Source organism: Heteronotia binoei, chromosome 2 (assembly GCF_032191835.1).
Source record: "Heteronotia binoei isolate CCM8104 ecotype False Entrance Well chromosome 2, APGP_CSIRO_Hbin_v1, whole genome shotgun sequence".
NCBI classification, from domain to species: Eukaryota; Metazoa; Chordata; class Lepidosauria; order Squamata; family Gekkonidae; genus Heteronotia; species Heteronotia binoei.
The window spans coordinates 83,971,854-83,995,752 of record NC_083224.1 but is presented as its reverse complement, the minus strand read 5'-3'; the positions used below and the strand labels follow the sequence as shown (position 1 = coordinate 83,995,752).

Below are 23,899 nucleotides of genomic sequence, written 5' to 3'. Positions count from 1 at the left end.
AGTTCTTAGGCCCATGAGCAGAGACAAGCTGGCTCAAAGCATCAACCCTTTATTTCTGAAGGACACTTCAGAAAGCATGAGCTTCAGTTGACTAGGAATGCTGAAAAGTGAAACTTATCTCCACTCCATTTCAACACATTGCAGAGCAAAGTTGCAAGGAAACCATGGGATGCATTAAGGTCTTTGGGCCCTATCTAGAGGCCTTAGTGGAAAATCCACACCACATTTTCTTTGCAGCTTTGCTTTCTGCTGCAGCTGGCAAAGACAAGACAGAAATAGCAGAGAATTTTGGCATCCTAGGAGCTTCAAAGGGTGAGGACAGGATGGGGAGAAAAGAGCCCTGTGGTCCTGATTAAAGCCCTGGGCAGGCCAGTTCTGGACTGCGGCTGCGGGACAAGGATTTGACACCCCTGATCTAGAGGAAAATGACTTCTTCATTATTCCCAAGAAGTGGAGCAGGGTATTGTTTAGGTTGAGAAGAGATGCATACTAAAGACCTAAATAAGGGTTATGAGCCTGATGCTAAGCTTAGAATCTTCAGTTTTTGGGATCGGTGATTTATTCCAAACAACAAGCAGGCACATCATACAAGTTGATTTTTTAGTGTTTTTTTGGGGGGGAGGGGGGTGTAATATATCTAATACAAGTGTAATAGACCTTGGAAAATATCTTATTTCTATATAACTAGTATTTCAATAAAAATGTTTGTGGGAGGGGGAAAGGTTCCATGATGAACCCCTCAAATACAGCAGGGCTTTTAAGATTGATCTTTATAGAACAGCCAAGAAAATATATATCTTAGGAGTATTGGAATCTGGGAGGAGGGATCAGTCTGTCTCAGCGCTATTTTTGTGTGTGTGTGGACTGAAGAAGGCGCTTCACATACTCTTTCTGTCTGAATTAAATTTGTCTGGATTGACTATAGATGGAGTCTGGAGAAGGGAAACCAGTACAGCAAAGAGGAAGGCTATAGTTGCCAGCTTACCAATATCCAGGTGGAGCCTGGCGTTCTCCTGGAATTACAGATCAGTTCTGCTGGAGAAAATGTCTGCTTTGGAGGGGGAATTCCATGGCATTATACCCCATTGATGTCCCTCCCCTCCCTAAACCTCACCCTTCCCAGGCATCACCCCAAAATCTCCAGGGATTTCTTCCCCTGGAGTTGGCAACCCTAAGGAAGGGAGACACACCTTAGCCACAGTAGAATGGAGAACATACTTTGTTTTTTAAAGGGAGTGATGGAATTGTTACTTATTTGTATTGCCCACTTACTTCATTCCTTCTCCCAGACAGGATTTCTAGATCTGGCACCCATGGTTAGCTAGCGTGGTGGGGTGAAGACTTAGTATTGACAGGCTACTACTCCCATGAGCTTACATGACAACAGCAGCCAGGATGTGATTGGCTTCTATGACAGCCACCTCAAATGGCTTCTTTTACCTAGCCTGTGATGACATAGCATCTCCCACCCTTCTTTTAGAGAGTCAAGGTTACAGCTGCATAGAATTTCAAAATAATTAAAGGTTCTTTTGCTTACCTTGGTCACCTTCCCAGGATTATTATAAATTTCATTGTGGGAGGAAGGGAAAAGTATAAAAATAACAGTTATTCCCCTGGGTAGAAGGAAAAGGAGCTTCCTTCCCTACACATGCTGTATGGGGCAACAGCCATAGAGGCTTGGCTCATTAGAACATATTCTGTAACATGCTCTTCTTACCTGCAGCTCTGAAGTCTTTATAGCTCTGATAAAGAAAGGCAGCTAACTCCACTCCCACCCTATGAGTCAGGTTTTGTCACCCTGTGATCTGACAGAACAGCTATTGAAGACTCAAGGAAATGTGCCTTGATTGAATAACATTTTAGGAATTCTAGCACCTCAAAATGTTAGTGTATCTGAGAGCCAGTGTGGTTGTAGTGGGTAGCCTGCTGGACTAGGATTTACAGGACCTGGGTTCCAGTGCACACTGTTCTACGAAGCTTACTGGGCAGCCTTCAGCCAGTTACTGTCTTTCTACCTAACTTACTCCATAGGGTTGTTGGGAGGATCAAATGAGGAAAGGCAAACCACCTACAATGGTCCTTGGAGGAAGAGCAGGATAATGATGTACTAGGAAGGACTCTCTAGTAAGGAATTGACTTTTCTGCAAAGAAATCCCAATGCAGTGTTAAGCAAATACCTGGGATAAACCCTGACCTGGATAGCCCTGGCAAACCCTATCTCATCACATCTTGGAAGTTAAGCAGGGCAGATCATGGCAAGTATTTGGATGGGAGACTTCCAAAAAGTACTAATCAGGACTGGTGGAGACAGGCTATCAAACCACTTTTCTGAATGTCCTTCATGCCCCAGCAGGAGTCACCAAAGGTCGCATGACTTCCAGGCATGGGGGCACAAATACCCACATGCACACAAAAATGCAAAAATACCCCCCTCCAAAAAACCAAAATCCACCCAACCTTGAGATAAGACATTGCACTGGCTTTTCTCTGTTAGTACCTAGGAGAGAAACTGCTGGTGTGAGCATCAGACAAATCCTCTGGGGGCATATGTAATATTCTCTTGGCTGTCATCACCATGATATGGCAATCATAAACACAAAGCAGATCTGGTTTACTCTAAATATGCCTGAACCACCTGCGTACAGTGTGGCACATTTTCCTCATGTACACTGGCTTTTTATGAGCAATGCTCCTCATGTTTCTTTAGCAATCAGGACTTTTTTTGTAGCAGGAACTCCTTTGATGTGGGGACCGTCTCTCCCCACATGAACCCCAGAGAGCACTGAGGTCAGCCGGGAAAAACTTGCTGACTATCCCCGGACCGAGAGAGGTGAAGCTGCAAAGTACCCGTAACCGGGCCTTCTCCTCTATAGCTCCGAGCCTATGGAACCAACTTCCAGAGGAAATGCGGGCCCTGCGGGACCTTGAACAGTTCCGCAGGGCCTGCAAGACCTTCCTCTTCCGACTGGCCTTCGCTGATGAAAACGGAAATTGCTAAGGAAACCGCCATCATAAACATAAACAGCAAACATAGCATTAGCACTTATTAATTTTAATTTAATCAACTTTTAAAGCCTACGTAGAATTTTAATTAAAATGTTTACAATGTTTAAATGTATTTTTATCTATTTCTGTATAACTAAACCTAAATTGTGTTGTTAGCCGCCCTGAGCCTGCTCCGGCGGGGAGGGCGGGATACAAATAAAATTTTGTTGTTGTTGTTGTTGATTTTTGTTAGGCCACACACCCCTGACACCTGTAAGCTCTTGGGGGATTGGCTATATCAGGGGTGCGTGACCTAGTATGCAAAGGAGTTCCTACTTAAAAAAAAAAGCCCCAGTAACAATTATAGTTCTTCAGCACTTGCATCCAGAAAATCAGAACAACTCTTCATTTTTCCTTTAAGCTTTGGGTATTCCCCTAACATAGGACATTCTGCCATTTATCTTCTCTTCTGTCCAGAACTGTTGATAAGCAGAAGACCTTGTCAACTCAAATGCTTGTTCCAGGAGGTTATAATGCAAACTCATATGACTGCCTTGTTATATCCTAATATAAATGTTTCTGGGGCAGGGAAGCAAAACTGGACAGCTAGTCATAAATTACAAATGAAAAACAGAATTTGGGAAACCTGTGAGCCCTTCCCACTGTGTGACAAATTAAAAAATATGGAGGCAGTTCTGGGGTGGATAGAATCAAAGTTTTGTTAACATATGCTTTTGTTGAATTGGCTACAGAGAGAAAGCTTTCCACACTAGACTAAAATGGAGTATGTTTCACATTTGGAGAAAACACCCTTCTCTTGTCCCATAGTAATGGACAACTGTGTGTGTATGTGTATCCATAGAGAGTTTGCTTGTCTGCTAACAAAGTCCAAACTGTGGATGGTCATGGAAATGTTGATTGCTACGAAGTTTTGGTCAAAAGATGGTAAGCTTGGAGGCCATTAGTAAAGGTACTGGGATGGAGAGCATCAGATTTGACTACTTTGGGATCTGCAGATAAACAGAGGCAAAATGGAAGAGTGGTGACTTTGCAGCTGGGGGGTGGGATCTTCCCCCTACATGTTATAGGTCAGATGAACCTGTTTTCTTATCTTTTTGTGTTCCTTCCTTGCAGTACATGAAGTCTGGTGCTGCTCACAAAGGGGCTGAATATTTGGCAGTTAATAACAAGGGCCACAAACCATGTCTGGCTCCTATGACGAATCTGCGGCATCTGCTGAAGAAATAACTGACAGCTTTTGGGAGGTAAGAGCCCTGGCCTGCCTTTGCCTTCCCAGACACACTCATCTTCTGAAGCAGCTCTGGCAAAGCAGGATGTCAGTGTAATTCCACCAAAAATTCTGTTGTTAGCCTGATGCAAAAAGGATCTCTGATTGGTAGTGTTTATTGATCCAGAAAGAGGTCTCAAAGTTGTAGAAAAGAGAAGCCATCAGTTTCCATACCAAAGGTTCCTGATGAAAATGCCTTGGATTTCGCAGGGTAGAAAGGAAAGGGAGATTGTGGAAGCCTGGGAATGTTTTAGTCCTCCAGGGTTTGCTTTTCTCTCTAAAAGGCATTGGGATAGAGAGCATCAGATTTGACTGCTTTGGGATCTGCAGATAAACAGAGGCAAAGTAGTAGAAGAAGAAGATATTGGATTTATATCCCGCCCTCCACTCCGAAGAGTCTCAGAGCAGCTCACAATCTCCTTTACCTTCCTCCCCCACAACAGACACCCTGTGAGGTGGGTGGGGCTGGAGAGGGCTCTCACAGCAGCTGCCTTTTCAAGGACAACCTCTGCCAGAGCTATGGCTGACCCAAGGCCATGCTAGCAGGTGCAAGTGGAGGAGTGGGGAATCAAACCCGGTTCTCCCAGATAAGAGTCCGCACACTTAACCACTACACCAAACTGACTCTCCAGAAGAGTGGTGGCTTCACAGCTGGGGAGCCTCCCCCTACATGTCATAGGTCAGATGAACCTGTTGTCTTATCTTTTACATAGAATCATAGAGTTGGAAGGGACCTCTAGGGTCATTAGTCCAACCCCTACACAATGCAGGACACACACAAACACCTCCCCCTAAATTCACAGGATCTTCATTGCTGTAGGATGGCCATCTAGCCTCTGTTTAAAAACCTCCAAAGAAGGAGAACCCACCACCTCCCGAGGAAGCCTGTTCCACTGAGGAATCACTCTAACCATCAGGACGTTCTTCCTAATGTTGAGCCGGAAATTCTTTTGATTTAATTTCAACCCATTGGTTCTGGTCCTACCTTCTGGGGCCACAGAAAACAATTCCACACCATCCTCTAGATGACAGCCCTTCAAGTACTTGAAGATGGTGATCATATCACCTCTCAGCCACCTCCTCTTCAGATTAAACATCCCCAGCTCCTTCAACCTTTCCTCATAGCACTTGGTCTCCAGACCCCTCACCATCTTTGTCGCCCTCCTCTGGACCCGTTCCAGCTTGTCTATAAAAATGCAGGGCCCAAAACTGAACACAATACTCCAGGTGAGGTCTTACCAGAGCCGAGTAAAGCAATACCATCACATCATGTGATCTGGACACTATACTTCTGTTAATACAGCCCAAAATTGCATTTGCCTTTTTATCCACCACATCACACTCTTGACTCATTTTCAGCGTATGATCCACTAAGACCCCTAGATCCTTTTCATACATACTACTGCTAAGACAAGTCTCCTCCATCCTATAACGATGCATTGGATTTTTCCTACCTAAATGCAGAACTTTCCATTTATCCCTATTAAAATTCATTTTATTGATTTTAGCCCAGTTTTCCAGCCTGTCAGGGTCATCCTGTATCCTGTTTCTGTCTTCTTCTGTGTTTGCAACCCCTCCCAATTTAATATCATCTGCAAATGTAAAAATCATTCCCTCTATTCCTTCATCCAAATTGTTGATAAAGATGTTGAACAAAACAGGTCCCAGGACAGATCCTTGAGGCACTCCACTTGTCACTCCTCTCCAAGAGGATGAGGAACCATTCACAAGCACTCTTTGGGTGCAATCTGTCAACCAGTTACAGATCCACCTTACGGTAACAGGATCCAAACCACATTTTACCAACTTGTCAACAAGGATAGCATGTGGAACCTTATCAAAAGCCTTGCTGAAATCAAAATAAACAATATCTACAGCATTCCCCTGATCCAGCAAGGTAGTCACTTTCTCAAAAAAAGAGATCAGGTTAGTCTGACATGACTTGTTCTTGAGAAAACCATGCTGGCTCTTAGTAATCACAACCATTCTTTCTAAATGTTCCAGGACCGACTGTTTGATGATTTGTTCAAAAACTTTTCCAGGTATAGACGTCAAGCTGACAGGTCGGTAGTTACCTGGATCATCTTTCCCCCCCTTCTTGAAGATGGGGACATCATTCGCCCGCCTCCCGCAAGCTCTTTTAGAACCCTTGGATGAAATTCATCTGGCCCTGAGGACTTAGTTTCATTTAAAGAAACTAAGTGTTTATGTACTACCCCTATGCTGATCCTAGGTTGGAACTTCATACCCTCCTTATATGTTCTGTTTTTGCCATGTTGAGCACTGTTTCCCTGAGAAGAATAGGAAAAGTAGGAATTGAGCAGTTCTGCCCAACTGGGGGCAACAGTGGAAAGGCATCTGGAGTTCTGGCCCTGCTGGTGGACCTCCTGCTGGCACCTGGATTTTGACCACCATGTGACATAGATTTGGACTAGATGGGCCATTGGCCTGATCCAGGATGGCTTCTCTCATGTTCTTATGTTCTAAATTTGGAAAAAGATTCTATGCCTTAATCTTGGTGATCCCTGGCACAAATTCTGCCCTGGTATTGTGCAAATATACCAGATCCAATAATCTCATTGAAAATCCCTTATTGCTATTGCACATTGTATATTAATTTTATTTCTATTTACTTTAATTTCTTGTTAGGTGGTATAGCGACAACAACTGGCATTGCTGAACTAGAGTGCTTCAGGGCAATATTCAGAAAGAGTAACAAGGAGACACAAAAATGGCAGTCTGTCTACCGTTTCCCACTTTGAAACCAAATTTCTTGCCTCCTCCCCTTTCTTCCTAATTCAGGAATAGCTATTCTTTCCTTTCTTCTAATTGTGGTAAAACCTCTCTGGGCTTCAGGATTGTGCCTGGGACTTCAGCTTGTCAATTTCCCAGGCAGTATTCCATGTTTCTGGCAGGTGGGGAACTACAAACGGACAGTGAAACGGATTGATGATGGATACCGGTTGTGCAATGACCTGATGAACTGTGTCCACGAGCGAGCCAAGATTGAGAAGGCATATGCCCAGCAGTTGATTGATTGGTCCAAGCGGTGGAGGCAGTTAATAGAGAAAGGTATCATTTCTCTTCCTGCTGTGCTTTCCAGGACTTGGGTGGAGGAGGTGGGAGCATGCTAACAATGTTTGCCTTCAAAGTGTGTGATGCAATAGAGGAATGACCCCCTCACACACAGACATATATATATGAATTTCTTAAGATTAATTATGTTAATTTACCATGAAAGAAATGTTGGGTGGATCTATAAACACTGCTGCCCTCCAGTGGATGAAATGGAAACTTGCAACCCCACATAGGGATGGGAATGTGGGCCTTCCCAGATATTTATTAATTTAGTTCACAGATTACTATCTGCCTTTCCAGAAAAACATTTGCTAACACAATGAACAATAAGCAAATATGTATATTAAAATAATAATAAACAACTAAACCTAAAATTCTGAATCTTCCATAAAAATGAGAAAAAAACACTAGGAAAATCATCTGAGCCAGTGAGAATTTAAAAGCCTCACTATCTTAAATCCCAATCAAATGTTTATTAAGAAGTAAGTCCTGCTGCTCTCAATTGGATTTACTCCGAGCTAAGTGTATATATCGTTATAACCTTAGTGTTATGCTATCATAGATCCAGTGCTAGGGTTATGATATTCTGTCTCCACATAATGGAACGCAGAGGGGGGAAGTTGCTTTGCTGTGCTGAAATACACTTCTGTTTACTGACAAAAAATAATGAGGGTAGGTCTGTATTCCAGTGTTGGAGAGGTTAAGTGCACAGTCTTCGTTGAATCATAGGGAAAGAGGGAAATATCCATAAAATGGTGTGTCATGTCTGAGAGGGAAGTTGCATGGCTGGTAAATTGGCTGGATAACTTGAAGAATAAGTAACAGCTGCAACGTTGTCCCACAGGAAATAATCTGGAAAGGCCCTTAGGTTGAGGGTGTCTGGATGTTCTCTGAGGCTCTTCCCCTTGCATAGCTTTTCTCCCAGCTCTTTCCTATCTCACCTTGTGGGGACATTTTGACTATAGCTGGTTCTGTAATGGAAGAACAAGGTTTTATTCAGACTGTCCAATGATCACCCCAGTCTTGCTGGTACTCTTGGTGCATAGGCCCGCAGTATGGCAGTCTGGAGAAAGCATGGATGGGCATAATGACAGAAGCGGACAAGGTGAGCGAGCTGCATCAAGAAGTGAAGAATAGCTTGTTGAATGACGACTTTGAGAAGGTGAAGAACTGGCAGAAAGATGCCTTCCATAAGCAGATCATGGGAGGCTTCAAGGAGGCTAAGGAAGCAGAGGATGGTTTTCGGAAAGCACAGAAACCTTGGGCCAAGAAGATGAAGGAGGTATGCAGGGCTGGAGCAAGGGAGGAAAAGGGGAGAATGTCACACTCATTTTAGGGGGGAAAGAACCTGGACAGCTGCCTTGTTTGGTCAATAACATGGAGTTCCCATTGCTCCTCCAGAGCGTTGAGCAAGGGTCTCTTAAGAGAACTGAGCCTCTCCTTCAGGAAAATCTGGAGGACATCAGATGTGGTACAGAAAAGAGAACGCTGTGCACTGAGTCCACATTAAACCGTAAAGCACTGCCTGCATGGTTTTGTGACAGAACTCTCCCTACTTGAGGGTTCTCATTGTATTCAGTGAACAGCCCACACACAAAGCATTCCTTGGTTTTGTAGAGATCTACAGCTTTTGCTTTGAAGCACATAATTTGGTTTTGTACTTAGTGGCCTTTTCAAAATCCTGAAATAAAAGTGTTCATTGTATAAGAAAGCACAAGTTTTATTATTTCAGAGTAAACAGTAATATATACAGATGTAGATAAGTTAAAGTATGCAAACTATTTCCAATTTATGTAATTTATTCCAGCAACCAGATTAGGTAAATCTTCGGGTACATGCCTCATGGAGTGGAAAATATGTGATGGGGAAGGATTTTTTTGCTTGGATCTTGAGTTAAACTGCAGTCCTGTGCAAGGGATTCAAAAAGAGGTAGTGGGTTTAGATTCTGGCACTAAGCATCTAGATGCACTCATGGCTTCCTTTCCTTCTCTATCAATTCAAACCAGCTGGAAGCAGCCAAGAAAGCCTATCACCTGGCATGCAAAGAGGAGAAACTGGCTATGACTCGGGAAGCCAACAGCAAGGCCGAGCAGTCCATCACCCCAGACCAGCAGAAGAAACTGCAAGACAAGGTGGACAAGTGCAAGCAGGATGTGCAAAAGGTGTGATACCCAAGCATCTTTATACACATGAGAAATGTAGTCATTGTACATGTATTTCTTTTGTTTGGATACTTTTACTCTGTTTCTCTCCACTGAATGTGGACTCAAAGCAGCTTACAATATAAAAAAATATGTATGCATTCTTTTAAATAAAGTGTGCATACTTTATTTGAAATAGTCTCCCTCACATTTTCATATTCATATACAAACGGTCTTTTGCCACACTTCTGCACAGACGCACATACACAAATATCTCTTGGATGTACACAGTGATCCTCATCTTCTGTTTTGCCATTTATTCTCATTTATCCTGGTATGTCCTTACACACACCTCCTTACATATCTTTGTGACTTCACTCATATGTATCTTACTCACTATTGCATTATGCACTCAGATTTCTTTACACCCACATGTCAAGTTCCCTTTCTAGGGCAGATACAGTGGGATCCAAAGAATATTTTACTGGGAGTAAACCCCACTGAATAGACCTGAGCAGGATTCTGAGTAGACCTGCATAGGGTTGCTCTCATAGCATGTGTATCATTGCTAGGTAGGGTTGCCAACTGCCTGGAGAAAAAAATTCTGTATCTTTAATAAAGTCTAAATAGGATGTTATTTAGAAGGTGATTAATTTATCTCCATACAATGAACATAGAAACATAAGAAGAGCCCTGCTGGATCAGCCAGTGGTCCCACTAGTGCAGCATCCTGTCTTACACAGTGGCCAAGCAGTTCCTTTGGAGGGCCAACAACAGGGCATAGAGGCCAAGGCCTTCCCCAGCTATTGCCTCCTGGCTCTGTGATTCACAGGATGAGTGCCTCTGAATGTGGAGGTTCCTCTCAGTCATCATGGCTAATAGCCACTTTTTACTTCTGTGGCCATCACTACATCCTCTGGCAGTGAATTCCACATTTTAATTACTCTGTGTAAAGTAGTATTTCCTTTGTCTGTCCTGAATCTACAGCCTGTCAGCTTCATTGGATGCCCTCAAGTTCTAGGGTTTTTGGAGAGGGAGAAAAATTTCTCTTTGTTAACTCTCTCTACCCCAGAGGTGTCAAATGTGCGGTTCAAGGGCTGAATCAGGCCCCCAGAGGGTTCCTATCAGGCCCACGAGAATCTCTCTCTCATCTGCTTCCTTCTCTCTCTCTTGCTTCCTTCTGTGTCACACTTGCTTTGCCAGGCTTGCTCAGACACACAGGAGCTACAGAGTAAAGCCTCTATTTTCTCCATTGTCTGACCAGCACATGAAGCAGCTTATGTACAAAAGTTCACAGTGCCCAGCCATTTCATGTTTCCCCTGTGCCTTAGGCTCAAAGCACTGACCATGAGATTTCTGCAATGAATGTCAATAAATCAAAAGTAGGTTTGCAACTTACAGACACACACCTGAACAACACATACTCATGATTGCTGCAGGACAGACATTGTCTCTGGATTTTGATGCAATAATTCAAAGCAAGAGGTGTCAGTTATCAGAAACTGTCAAAATATTGCAAGAGTGTTAATCTTTTAAGCAGTGGTCATTTTGTAGGAAAATAGGTGGTGGAGCTCAACCAGGGATTGTTACACAACTGCACCTACTATTCAATGGACAAGGTGGAAAGGAGGAGGTGGAACTCTTTAAAAAGTTCAGGTGCTCTTGTGAGCTCCCGCTGAATCCGAGGCCTGCTTTTAAGCATATTTTAAGGGGTTTTTTAAAAAAAAAATCTTTAATTGTGTTTGTCCATGTATTGAGTATACAGTAATTGAGTATACTCGTATATGTATAGATACGTCCTTAAATGAGGTAGGCCAAGGGACTCATTGGGGCCCATTGAAACACATGCCTTTGCCCCCAAAGTCTAAGTCCTACTGTATGTGTTTTCTCAGGAATTTTAATCTATATCTTTTAATCACATCTTTGTTGCCCTTGCAGACCCTGGAGAAGTATGAGAAGGTGGTGGATGAGCTAAGCAAGTGTACCCCACAATACATTGAGAGTATGGAGCAGGTTTTTGAGCAGTGCCAGCAGTTTGAAGAGAAGAGGCTCAGCTTCCTGAAGGAGGTGCTATTGGATATCAAGAGACACCTGAATCTGGCAGAGAACAGCAGGTATCATTTTCCTCTAAAACTCAGTGGCAGCAGAACGGAAGTTCTAATGATTTGTGTGGCAGAAGTGCTCCTTTAGTGAGTACTGGAAGCCTTCTCCCAAACTTGTCACCTCCCTTTCCAAAGTGAAAAACAGTACATACAGTACAATCCTAAGAAAAATTACACCCATTGAGTCTATTGAAGTATATTGCTGGTGTGACCTTGAGTCAGTCACAAGTTCTCTAGTTCTCTCAGCCCCACCTACCTCACAAGGTGTCTGTTGTGGGAAGAGGAAGGGAAAGGAGATTGTAAGCCGCTCTGAGACTCTGGGGGAAGGGCAGGATATAATCCAATCTCTTCTTCTTCTTAGACTTAGAACAGGTTGACTCTGTTTATGACTGTGCCATTAAACCACCATGACCACCCATCTGAGAACTAATTTAGGTATGCAACAACACCAAGAGAAGAGGAAATAGTTAAGTGGGAGGCAGAAGAAAAGGAAGAAAATGTAAAGGGTTAATAACCCTGAGAAACTTGAGCATCCAGTCTGGAAAACCTATAACTACAACTGGATTTTAAGTTTTAAAAAATTGGTGCAAATCAGATCTGGAAAAAGTCTGGAGAACAACAAGGAAAATAACATAATATCCATTGAAGCTGAATGAATGAATGATAGTAATTTCAGCCTGAAAAGTTAGTGTATAAGCAATCACAGTGTAATGTAGAATAACTGCACACTGACATTGCATCTTTAGAGATTCAGATGGTAGCCATATTGTTCAAGCAATAAAACCAAGTTTGAGTCCAGTGGCACCTTTAAGACCCACAATTTAATTCTGGGTATAAACTGTCATGTCCATGCACATTTCTTCAGGTATCTGAAGAAGTGCACATACACAGAATAGCTTATACCCAGAATTAAACTTCGTTGATCTAAAAGTTTCCACTGGATTCGTAGTTTGCTCTGTTGCATCTTGAGTTATGCAGACAGGCTGCATTGGTCCCATTTTAATCTTTTTGTGCCACAAAAACAAAGGGCCAACAGAGGCTCAGATCAAGGTTACATCTAATTTCTAAAGATTGGACATGCTCGTATAGCATCAAAGTGGGGGGGGAGAGTGACGCATGAAGATGTACCTTTCTCAAAGTGCTAGAGTCTAGCAATTCAAATGTTCCTGATAAGCCAACCATAAACTATTAGAGGGAGAAAGTAGGGCTGGACTGAGCAGTCCTGAAACTGTCAAAGCACTAAGGATAGGGATGAGCATAAACCAAATTATGAACCGAAATTTGTTTGAGCATCTCCAGATTATCCCTATACAAACCTCCCAGGACTGTCAGCATGGTTTTGGAGGTTGGTGGGATTCATGGGTCATGGTGGGAAGTGGAGGGGAATGAAGGATCGCTGAAATTGCATGGATCTATTTCAGCCTGATCCCTCTCCCTTTAAGCCTGTTCCCTTTAAATGGGTTTTGCAAGCAGGGCCATGCAGGACTGGAGGTCAAGCTGCAAATTTGCCACTTGGTTTCCACTCCTGTGCTATCAAAATCCATTTAAAGAGAATGTTCCCTTTAAATCACTTTTGCAAGCAGGTGCCACACACGAGTGGAGGCCAAGCAGCGAATTCACTGCTTGGCCTCCACTCCTGCATGGCACACATTGTCAAAACCCATTTAAAGGGAATATTCCTAAGAGTTATACCCCTTTAAATGGGTTTTGGAAGATCCCCTCCCCTTCCATTTTTCTGGCCTCAGGGAGCTATCTACCAGCAGAATGGAGGGTGGGAAGATCCACAAACCTCATAAACCTGATCCAGCTCACAAAGCAGAGGAGGTTTGTTTGAGTTCAGGGTTCTTGGGACCTCACAAATAATGAACTGGGATGAACCTCCATTTTCCCAGTTCATGTCCATCCCTACTAAAGGAGTGTATCAAAAGGTTTTCAGTATCTAGTGAACTATAGCTCTTGAATAGATCTGTAAAGGGCCATAAGCCCCAAAATAAATGACCCCCAAATAAATGGCATTACATAAATCCAAATTGTGTTCCTCTTCTGAAATTATTTTAATAAAAGTCACCGCCCCATATGGAATTAAAGCAAATGGGGTGGATCGCTTTAAAATCACCCAGATCTCTTCCAGGGTTGTATAAGCTCTCAAGGGCTAATGGAGGTCAATTTCTCTGTTACTGTTTGTCCTTTTCACTACTCCAGCTGCCCTCAACATTACATGCATCCTGGGACATGCATAGTCCTCCTCAGGATGGAGATTCTTTGGTTAATTTGAAAGTCATATTTGTATATCAGAAGATTCTACTTACATTGTCTGTGGGTGGCCTGATTTTGCTTCTTTCATGATTGGCAAAATCTACCTGATTTAATAGCAAATGTAGTGATATGAAGAGCTTGATCACATTGTCTCTCGCAAAACCCATGGAAATATTCTGTGACAAGAGGAATTACCTGTTGCATAGTATCTGTTTCACTGGAGATAGAACAGAGGAGTTGCTGGCAAATGTCCTGAGGCCTTTCCCATCCCCTTGCAGTAATCTCTTAACCAGTATTATAGAAGGAAATAAAGGAGATGCACTTAGGCATCTCGTTTATATGGACAGAACTTTGGTTAAAGTGTACAAACACTGGCACATATGGCTTCCGGGTTACGTCGCCTTGCCTTCAGAGGTGTCCGCAGATCGTCCTCCTGCGGCGCCTTTGAATCAGGCAGTTGGAGGGGCCGCTCCCACAGGAAGACCCTGGAGGGGGTTTCCTTCGGCATGGGACTTTTGCGGGAGGTTAGGGGTACAGTGGCAGCTGCTTCTGTTCTTCTTGCATGCCCCGAGGCTCTGCTGCCATGATAGCTGACGCAGCAGAAAAAGGTGAACACCCAACTGCTTTCTTTCACTCCTTTCAGTAAGCTTTTGATGTATTGCTTCTCTACTCCAAACATGGCAATTCTACTTGGCAAGTAAGTGAGCTTTCAATACCATTGGCTAATGGGTCATTTTACATAACAAATGGGCAGCTCAAAGGAAGGGATAGAGGTCAACTATATACCTACTTTCCCTGCGAATGAGGCCTTGTAAAGTCAAAGAGCAATTTTAAGTATCGGTAACAACTTGATTTGGACTGAATACAAATACTTAAATCGACTCAAATTATAATTGGACATATGTTAAAGAGACTATTATTTGGCTGCAATATGGTCTGAACTTAAAAGAGAAATATTTCAGAGAGATCTGTCCCTGCCGTCCAACTTAATTGAAATGGCAACATTTGAAATCTTAGCTGGAGCTGATTTGGAACGACGATTTAACAGGATCTTTAAGCTACTTTTCAACTTGGATTGACTTCCGGGATCGGAAAATGGCAGCTGAGCTGCTTTCCTTAACGGGGGCAGGCTGGCACTTCTGTTCAGGGTAGTAAAAGGCAAACTAATGCCTTTTGCCTACTTTTCTCAGCTAGAGAATTGTCCAAGATATGCACAGATACTTTGAGGAGACTTACCTTGGCTAAAAGGGAGTCCCGGAGGGGGCTCCTTTGAGGCTTTGAGGGATCTCCAGAGAGAAGTTGCATATTCATCACCTACAGAAGTTTCCAGAGTCATTTATTTGACTTAAGCTTGGCAGGATCCGAGTCTTCTTTTACAACTTTAAACATCTAATCTACAAAAGACTGGTGTCAATTTGGATAAACTACAAAAAAAAGGTATTGATTGCTATCTTTTCACTCCGGGACTAACTAAAGCTAAACAAAACAAAATTAAAAGATGGGAGTTGGATATAATGGAAGCTTGAAAGGAGGAGAAGAAAAGGGGCTAAATTTGAACTTCGTAAATCTAAAAGACAGTGCTAAAAGAAGAAAGGAATGTATTGTTTAGTCTATCTGTGGTTGAGGAAGTAGCCCCATCGTCATAGATCTGCAGCACTCACAGTCAACACAGGAAGTACGTCAGACACCGCGAGATTTCTCTACCAGTGAAATGGGACTTGGTGGCAGGAAAAGCAGGAAGTACCAGAGGAAGAAGAAGGAAGTAAGAGAAGTGAACAGCCTACTCTAGGATTATAATACCAGAGAGAAACATCGGCGGCCATTGTTGGGAGGACAAAGTTTTAACAACGTTTTTAAAGTGACTGGGACAATAAAAATTGGTGGAGTTAATTGAGTTGGTAATTTTAAAATAAGGACTATTGGACAGTGATGAAGAAGATTTGAATTGGATAAAGGGAAAAGAAGGGAATTTTTTAAAAGTGAAGCAAGAGTTGCAACCGCCATTTTGGGGGAAATAAAAACTTTAAACTTTAATATCTGAGCCTGGGAGGCTCAGAGGACGGCGAAATTGGGTTCATTGGAAAGAGCAAGCTTCACTTTATTAAACCTGATAGTCCAAATTTATTTTGGTGAGAGAAAAAAAAATTGATTTTTTTTTTACATGTCAGACCTGAAGCAAATTCGTACTAGGTCTGCTTCAGTGGAGAAAATGCAAGCCCAATTAGATGCAATGAAAGCCAGGATAATGAAGGGGGTGAAAGAAATGATAACTGCCTCTAAAAAAGAAATAAGAAAGGATATTGAGGACTCAAAAAATAATTAAAAGAGATAGAGAATCTCAGAAATGAGACTGTAGTAATAACAAAAAAAGTACAGGAGGTGGAAGAGAGAGTGCAAACACATGATTCCACCTTGTTAAAATTTCAAGAAAAGGTGATAATACGTGACTGCAAGTTGATGGAGACACAGATTCATCTGAGGTGTACCAGAAGGTGAAGAATCTGATTTGAAAGAATACATAATAAAAATAATTGCAGAATTTTTGGAGGGAACAGAAATATGTATGATTATATAGAGAGAGTGAATTCACTCTATGCAAAAAAGAACAATTTGCCAAGAGATGTGGTCATATGATTTATGACAAAAGAAATGGTGGGAAAAATTATGAACACAAATTTTGAAAAGACATTGATAGTGGGAGGTAGCAGAATAAGAATTATGAAAGAGTTGCCAAGACAAGTGTTAACTGACAGGAATGCATATAAAAAACTGACAGAAAAGTTACGTGACAATGGAATTAGATACAGATGGATAATACCTGAAGGTTTGAGCTTTGAACTTCAAGGGAAAAGGATTACAATTACAAACACACAGGAACTGTGTAGATTTTTTGGAGAAAATAAAGAATTTGCACCATGATGGATTACAAATTGATATCTTGGAATGTAAATGGACTAAACTCACCACAAAAAAGAAGGGCAACATTTCATTGGATAAAAAAACAAAATTGTAATATAGTTTGTTTACAAGAAGTGCATATTAGACAAAAGGATTATACATTTTTATGGAGTAAGCAATTGGGACTAGAATTGTATACATTGGCTGAACAGAAGAGAGGAGTAATTTTTTATATTAAAAAAGAATTAGACCCGAAATTGGTTTTTAAAGGTAAAGATGGAAGATATATAGCAGTGGAAATTTTATTGAATGCTAAAAAACCTTTATTGTTGGGACTTTATGCTCCAAATGGTGCAAAGGACATTTTCTTTAAAAATATTATGCAACAATTTGATGAAGTGACTTATGAGCAAATTTTGTTGATGGGGGACTTTAATGGAACAATTCAGAACATAATAGATAGATCTGGGAAGAAAAAAATTGATAAAGAAGGGAAATTACCAAAATCATTTTTTGAGCTGGTTAAACAAGAGAATTTGGAGGATATATGGAGGAAGTTCAATCCTGAAGTACGGGACTATACCTTTTTTTCAGCCAGACATAATTCTTTTTCTAGAATTGACATGTTGTGGGGTACCAAAGATTTGGGACTTATAACAAAGAAGATAGAGATTTTACCCAAAATAGGAGCTGACCATAACCCAATAATGTGGATTACAAAATCGTCTAAAAAGTCGAGAAGCTGGAGAATAAATGAAGATTTACTTTTGGGGGGAAATTATTCAGTTTATTAGAAAAGTCTGCAATGTACCATTAACCATTGGCTTTAATATGATGTTGTTAAGCATAATAGGAAGTCCGGCACTAAGTAGATCCATGCAAAACCTTGTCAAGGCAATGATACTAGCGGGGAAGGCGGTCATCGCCTTGGGGTGGAAAGATAAAAGTAAATGGTCAATAGAAAGCTGGCACAGCTATTTGTTTGATTACATACAGTCTGACATCGTGGCAACAATCAACAAGGATTCCACGTGGGAAGATAAAGTCAAGGAAATCGAGACCAGATGGAACCCTTATTTAGAGTGGATCTCAGGAGAAGCAAGGAAGGACATTCAGTGGAAGATCAGGACTCTGTGCCCTTGGCTGAGGGGAAAAGACTAAAAGAAGATGGGGAGGGTTGGGGGGGGCGAGGGTTATTTGTAATTTCAACATCCATATGCTGTAATGGCCAATTGTACTAAAGTCAATAAAACATAAAAATATTTATTTAAAAAAAAATGAAGATTTACTACAAAATAAAGAAATAGTGACATCTTTAGAAAATGAAACTAAAGCTTATTTTCAAGTTAATGATAGAGAAGATATAAAATTTCAGACGGTATGGGATGCCTATAAGGCAGTAATGAGAGGAATATTAATAACACTGAATAATAAAGATAAGAGAGCAAAAGATAAACAGATCTTGGACATTCAAAATGAAATTAAGAAAAAAGAAGGTGAATTAAGAAAAGGGCCAGGGGGAAAAAATTATAAGGGAGATTACAATATTGCAAACACAAAGCTACTTTTCAACTTGGATTAAGAGACTGAGTTTGCTGACAGAGAAAAATGGCATTGTCAAGCAAAATGTCTTATAAAAATATATATTATGAAATATCACTTCTCTGAAACAGAACCTTGGTTCATTAATGCAGTTGATTAGAAAACAAATGGGAGCTTTTATGCTGAAAGCTAGCGAACTTTCAAATCCATACAAACTGAGTGCTAAAGAGATTCAGGTGACGTCTGCTGAATTAGAGTGGGAAAGTGATCCGTTCCGAAACAAACAAAAGAAAACCAAAATGGATCCTTATGGCACAGTTACAAAACAAGACCGGAAAACAAGATTGAGTAAAGTCCTGCTGAGAGGAGTAAATGGCTCAGAATTCTTCTTTCCGTTACCGAGAGGGGTGGCTGCATTGAGAAGAGAGAAGGTGCATCCCTGCCAACAAATTAAGATGAGGAAATCTTTCAGGAAGAAGGACTTTTGAACTTTGTCCCTCTCCGTGGATAGTTGGATATGGAACTCTATATAAGAACTGATAGGCGATTTTAGAAGGCAAAGTGTGATGTCTGAGTTATATCAAGTTGGTTTTTTTTTTCTTTTTTGGAGTAATATGGTCATAGAAGCTAAAGGAATCAAAAAGTTTTTAAATTTTAAGAAGACAGACAATGTAATCAAATTGTAACTTGGTGGGCAGTTGGATATGGAACTTATAGTAACGACATATATTATTTTAAAAGGCTAGGTGGGGTTTTTGGGCTATATATTTAGGTAGGTAGATAACATAATTACTTTTCAATTTGGTTTGCATTTAATAGATAAAGATATATGTTTTTATGCCTACTGTAATGATGATATTGTTGAACCAATAAGTGAATTTGTATTTTTAATATGGCTAAGTTAAGTAGCTAAAATTAAGACATAAAAACTTTACTGGGAGGAAGGATTTCTGAGGGCTGGTTTTCCTTGTGGGTAAATAAAGATGGAATGATTAATAAGAATTGATATGTGATCATAAGAACATAAGACCTCTGCTCCATATTTTTATCTAAACCCCTCTTGAAGGTGGCTATGATAAGAACATAAGAGAAGCCATGTTAGATCAGGCCAATGGCCCATCCATTCCAACACTCTGTGTCACACAGTGGCAAAAAAAAATTTATTTTATATATATATATATATATATATATATATATATATATATATATATATATATATATATATACACACACACACACACACACACACACACACTGTGGCTAATAGCCACTGATGGAGGTCAAGGGAGATCCTAAGGATGGAAGGGTGTTGTTAAAATGTTAGATAAATATACAGTTAATTGGATCAATGGTAAAGAGGGCAGACAATACATTTATTTTTATATGGCAGATTTATTTTTAGTATGTTTGTTTGGAGAAATTGCTCATGCTGATATAAGAGTTGGATTAATTGGTAAAAAGGCAGACAGCACAATTATTTGGATAAATCGCTTATACTGTGATAGACAAATTGTTATGTTGTATTTTTTTTTACTTGTTAAGGATAAAGAGATGATTTTATGTGATTTTAATAAGGCTATTGTTAAACTAACAAATTAGTTTGTTCTTTTAACATGGTTAAACTAAATCAGCCAGTTTTGTGTTGAGATGGCTTTGAAGTTTTTATACTTATTTGTGTTGAAGAAGAATTGTTTAGACTTATATTGCTAGTAATAGCTTAGTAAAAAAAATTTATAATGAAAGATAAGGATGGTAAAATATATGTATACTTGCAGGTAGAACAAATTGGGTATCTTATTTGGAGGTTGAATCATAATTGATATATTTGTACTTTTCTTTGTTTCTGTTTTTTTTCACGCTGTACATGCCCTCTCCCCCTTTTTATGTATCTTTGCTTTTTCTTTTTCTTCTTGTAGCTAAAAACCAATAAAATTATAAAAATCCCAAACACTGGCACATATTACTGATGGGATAACAGCATAGACACAGCCACCCTCATTGTGCTGTCTCCCCAGCTCCTCTGCAATTGGGTGTGAGAATCCTTGCTGGCCAGTCAAGCTTTTCTGTGCTGCTGATGCCCCCTTGTGTTTGGTTAGAGAAATATAATTTAGTAGTTATCTTGGTTTATTTAATTCAACTCCCTTGTCTAGCAGTTTTCAGCTTTAGTCAAGTCCATTTTTAAGAGTCATGCTTTTGTTTATATGGCTGTTTATTCGTTATTTGCAGCTATGCTAAAGTCTATCGCGACCTGGAGCAGACCATCCGTACAGCTGATGCTCAGGAGGACCTCCGATGGTTCCGCAACAACTGTGGCCCAGGGATGCCTATGAACTGGCCTCAAGTTGAGGTAAGGTGCTGTTCCATTGCAGGACCATACTGAGGTTTTAGAAGAGGAAGCCAGTTCAGAGACGCATTTCTTTCCCTTCAGGAATGGAATCCAGATGCAGCACAAACAATAACAAGAAAAGAGAAGCCTAAGAAGAATGAAGGAGGCAACACACCCAATGCCAGCGGAGCTGGGGAGTCAGCGGCACAATCTGGGGACCGTGGCAGGTGAATATACTGAATCTTCTCTAGTTTGAGCCTTGCATGATGCAATGTTCAAATGAGAAGGAATAAAACATGGTGAGCATAATACCTAGTGGCTGCCTGTCAGTGCTAGAGGCATCAGAGGACTTTGGCTGTAGCAGCAGTTTTCATGGTGCCTTCTACCATGTTGCATTCCCAGTGTGAGCAGCTACGATCGGGGCCAGGCCTACACCGCAGAGTGGTCAGACGATGAGGGTGGCAACACCTACAACTCCAATGAAGCTAATGGCGGTGCCAACCCCTTTGAGGAGGAGACTGCTGGGAAAGGCGTGCGTGTGCGAGCTCTGTATGATTATGATGGGCAGGAGCAGGATGAACTGAGTTTCAAAGCAGGTAAGACATGAAGTATGTTGAGTAGGCAGGAGGAGGAATGTAAGAGTCCATCCATTGGCATGCAGAGCAAAGATATGGACACTGCTAACAAAGTGTCCAGTTTTCAGAGCTTTCTTCCTAGCATGAATTTGTGTTTCTCAAAGGCTATAGTTTAGCTGCTTATTGTTCATGTTCCTCAGTTGGAGAGTATTTAAAGAAATTATCTCCACATTTCAATATAAAATGCTTGTAATATTGTGTTCTTCCTGCTGTTCCCTTTAAAAGAATGAGAGGTTGTTGTTTCTGTTAGTGCCTCTCATATAGATGTTAGCCACAATAGCTTCATTGCTTTCAAAGACTGGTTGCCCCCAGAATCATGAAGCCTGTTGCAATCGATTCTCACAACCTCTCAGCCTAAGCATTACATGAGTGCATGCTCAGAGCTGGCTGAGAAATAAAAACCTAACATGTTTTGTGGTGCTAGGAAGAGAATGATTGTGATGTGCATCAAGTTAACAGAACTAGAGAAACAGTGCTGAATCATGTTCTATGTCCCCATGCCCTTCTGCTTTGCATTCCTTACCTGCCAATGATAGCCATTTACCTTGTTCAGAGGGATAAGCTAAAAATCCAAAGTAACTTCTGCCTGAAATTTGCAAAGTAACAACGTGTCACAGTATGCACATAACTATCATGTGCGGAGTTGTACCATCTTTATTTTAATTCTATGAAATAATCCCAAAGCTGCCATTTTACTTAAGGCTAAATTGTACAAGAGAGATTTGCCTGGAGTTTTGTGCTGGGAACTTTGTTCTGAGGTAGACAGGGACCCTATGTGGATCAGGACCACAGCCCATGGGAAGAAAGGGCCTAAACTTCCCTACCCCGCACCCCGAACTGGTTTCCTCACCTGAAATGGCCATAGAAGCTGCCATTTGCCCTGCTAGGGAACCTTACATGTAAGTTTCCAAAGTCTGGAAAATAGCACCTTCCATGGTCATTCTAGGCTGGGAAAATGGTACAGGGGGGAAAGCTACAGCTCCTTATCTGCATGTGCTGTTTACCCCATCCAAAGTAGGTCCCTGTGCACCTAGAAATTGAGTTTCCAACATGGAACTCCAAGCACGCATCTGACTACATATCCACCACATGGATTTTGTTAATATGTGAATCATTAGAGGCAAACACCATTACATGCAGATGCATGTAACAAAGCCTCAAACTCTGAGCACATGAAGAGTCAGATCATGCTCATTATTGCCTAGTATGAGAACAGTTCTCCACAGTCTCAGCAGAACTCCACAGTCTCTTTCAAGTCAGCTACTACTGATTTTTTTAAAACTGGAATTTAAGGATTGAATCTGGGATATAAACGCTTATAAACCATTGTGCATCAGCCCTTCCAAAAGCAAAGCCACCTCAGGAGACTGCTAATTTAAATGGAGGAGTGGCTGAGGAAGGGGTTTCATAGAATACAATAAATCATACATTGTTTGATGATAAGCTTTGACTAATGACTTGTTACTGTTGTTGTAGGTGATGAATTAACCAAATTAGGAGAAGAGGATGAACAAGGGTGGTGCAAAGGTCGTCTGGACAACGGGCAGCTTGGTCTCTATCCAGCTAACTATGTGGAGGCCATCTAATTTTTGTTGTGTTCTCCTCAATGCTGTCACAAAAAACAAAAATGACCCTCTGTCATCTCCCTTCTCTCTATGCCAGCCAAGTAGCCATCTTGCCGTGCATTCACTCACTCAGCACAGTTAGAGATCCAAACATATTTTCCAACCAATCTTTTATTTTTTTAATAGCCATCTCTGAAGAGTATTTTGCAGTCGCTTTAACTTTTTTTAAGATAATGTGATATGAAAAGTTGATACTGTGGTGGTGGGGGGTTATTTTGTAAGTAAAAGTGAATACCTCAAGCCCTTAAAGCCTAACCAAAAAGGCTTCTGATTGGTTGGTTTTTAAGGATAATATAAGCATGAGCCGCCTTCCAATTGGCTTGAACTGTTTTGAAATGTCTGGCACTTAAGCTACTGGGGCCAATCCAATTCACCTTCTTTGAATAGACTGGAGCCAGTAAAAATAAGGAGAAAACTGAGTATACCTCTTTGATTTTATTATTTCTCTTATCCCCCTTCTATATATCTCCATCTGCTTTTCCTACTTTGAAAAGAAATCATCAGGTTCTTTTTGCCTTCATTACCAAGCCCCAGCCAATATCGTGGTACAATATTCAAGCTTCCAACTGACCATCTCTAGCTATTGCTTTAATTGAAGTATTGTATGCACACTTCGTGACTCACTACCCAGAGTCCTGTGATCCTGTTTTCCCTTTTCATGAGATCAGAGCATGGTGTAGTTCTTCATCAGGCTAGGGCTCTGAGTTCAAACATGAACACCCTATGCAACTCATCAAAGCATACCTCACTGGCTCCTTCTCCCACCTTCTCTTGAGGAACTGGGCTGCAGTTCTGCAATGTGTTTAGATGGCTGATCAGATGCATTCCCTTTTTACACAAACCCAGTACAGATTTCTCTATTTTCAGTCTGCCAAAGACCTCCAACAAGATGAGAGCCTGGCCTAGGAACACTAATGGCAGTCTGCCCAGCTCAACAAAGAAGCTATGAGTGGAAGAGGCATCTATTGTGATATGGTCCCAGAGAACCTCACTAGAAACTCGTTGAATGATTTGTTACAGTTT

The 23,899-nt window shown here is 41.1% G+C and overlaps 1 protein-coding gene across 1 annotated transcript in view; it reads left to right on the top strand.

Annotated features, from left to right (window-relative positions):
* The window catches only part of PACSIN1 (protein kinase C and casein kinase substrate in neurons 1), a 112,176-nt gene extending 88,896 nt beyond the window's left edge, over window positions 1–23,280 (top strand). The window contains exons 2-10 of the mRNA XM_060231478.1: window positions 4,120–4,250; window positions 7,189–7,345; window positions 8,398–8,633; window positions 9,358–9,513; window positions 11,431–11,606; window positions 20,517–20,637; window positions 20,719–20,843; window positions 21,019–21,212; window positions 22,728–23,280. Coding sequence (XP_060087461.1) covers window positions 4,188–4,250; window positions 7,189–7,345; window positions 8,398–8,633; window positions 9,358–9,513; window positions 11,431–11,606; window positions 20,517–20,637; window positions 20,719–20,843; window positions 21,019–21,212; window positions 22,728–22,837 — 1,338 coding nt within the window. The 5' untranslated portion in view covers window positions 4,120–4,187 and the 3' untranslated portion in view covers window positions 22,838–23,280. The remainder of the gene's footprint in view (window positions 1–4,119; window positions 4,251–7,188; window positions 7,346–8,397; window positions 8,634–9,357; window positions 9,514–11,430; window positions 11,607–20,516; window positions 20,638–20,718; window positions 20,844–21,018; window positions 21,213–22,727) is intronic.
* The last annotated feature ends 619 nt before the right edge of the window (window positions 23,281–23,899 follow it).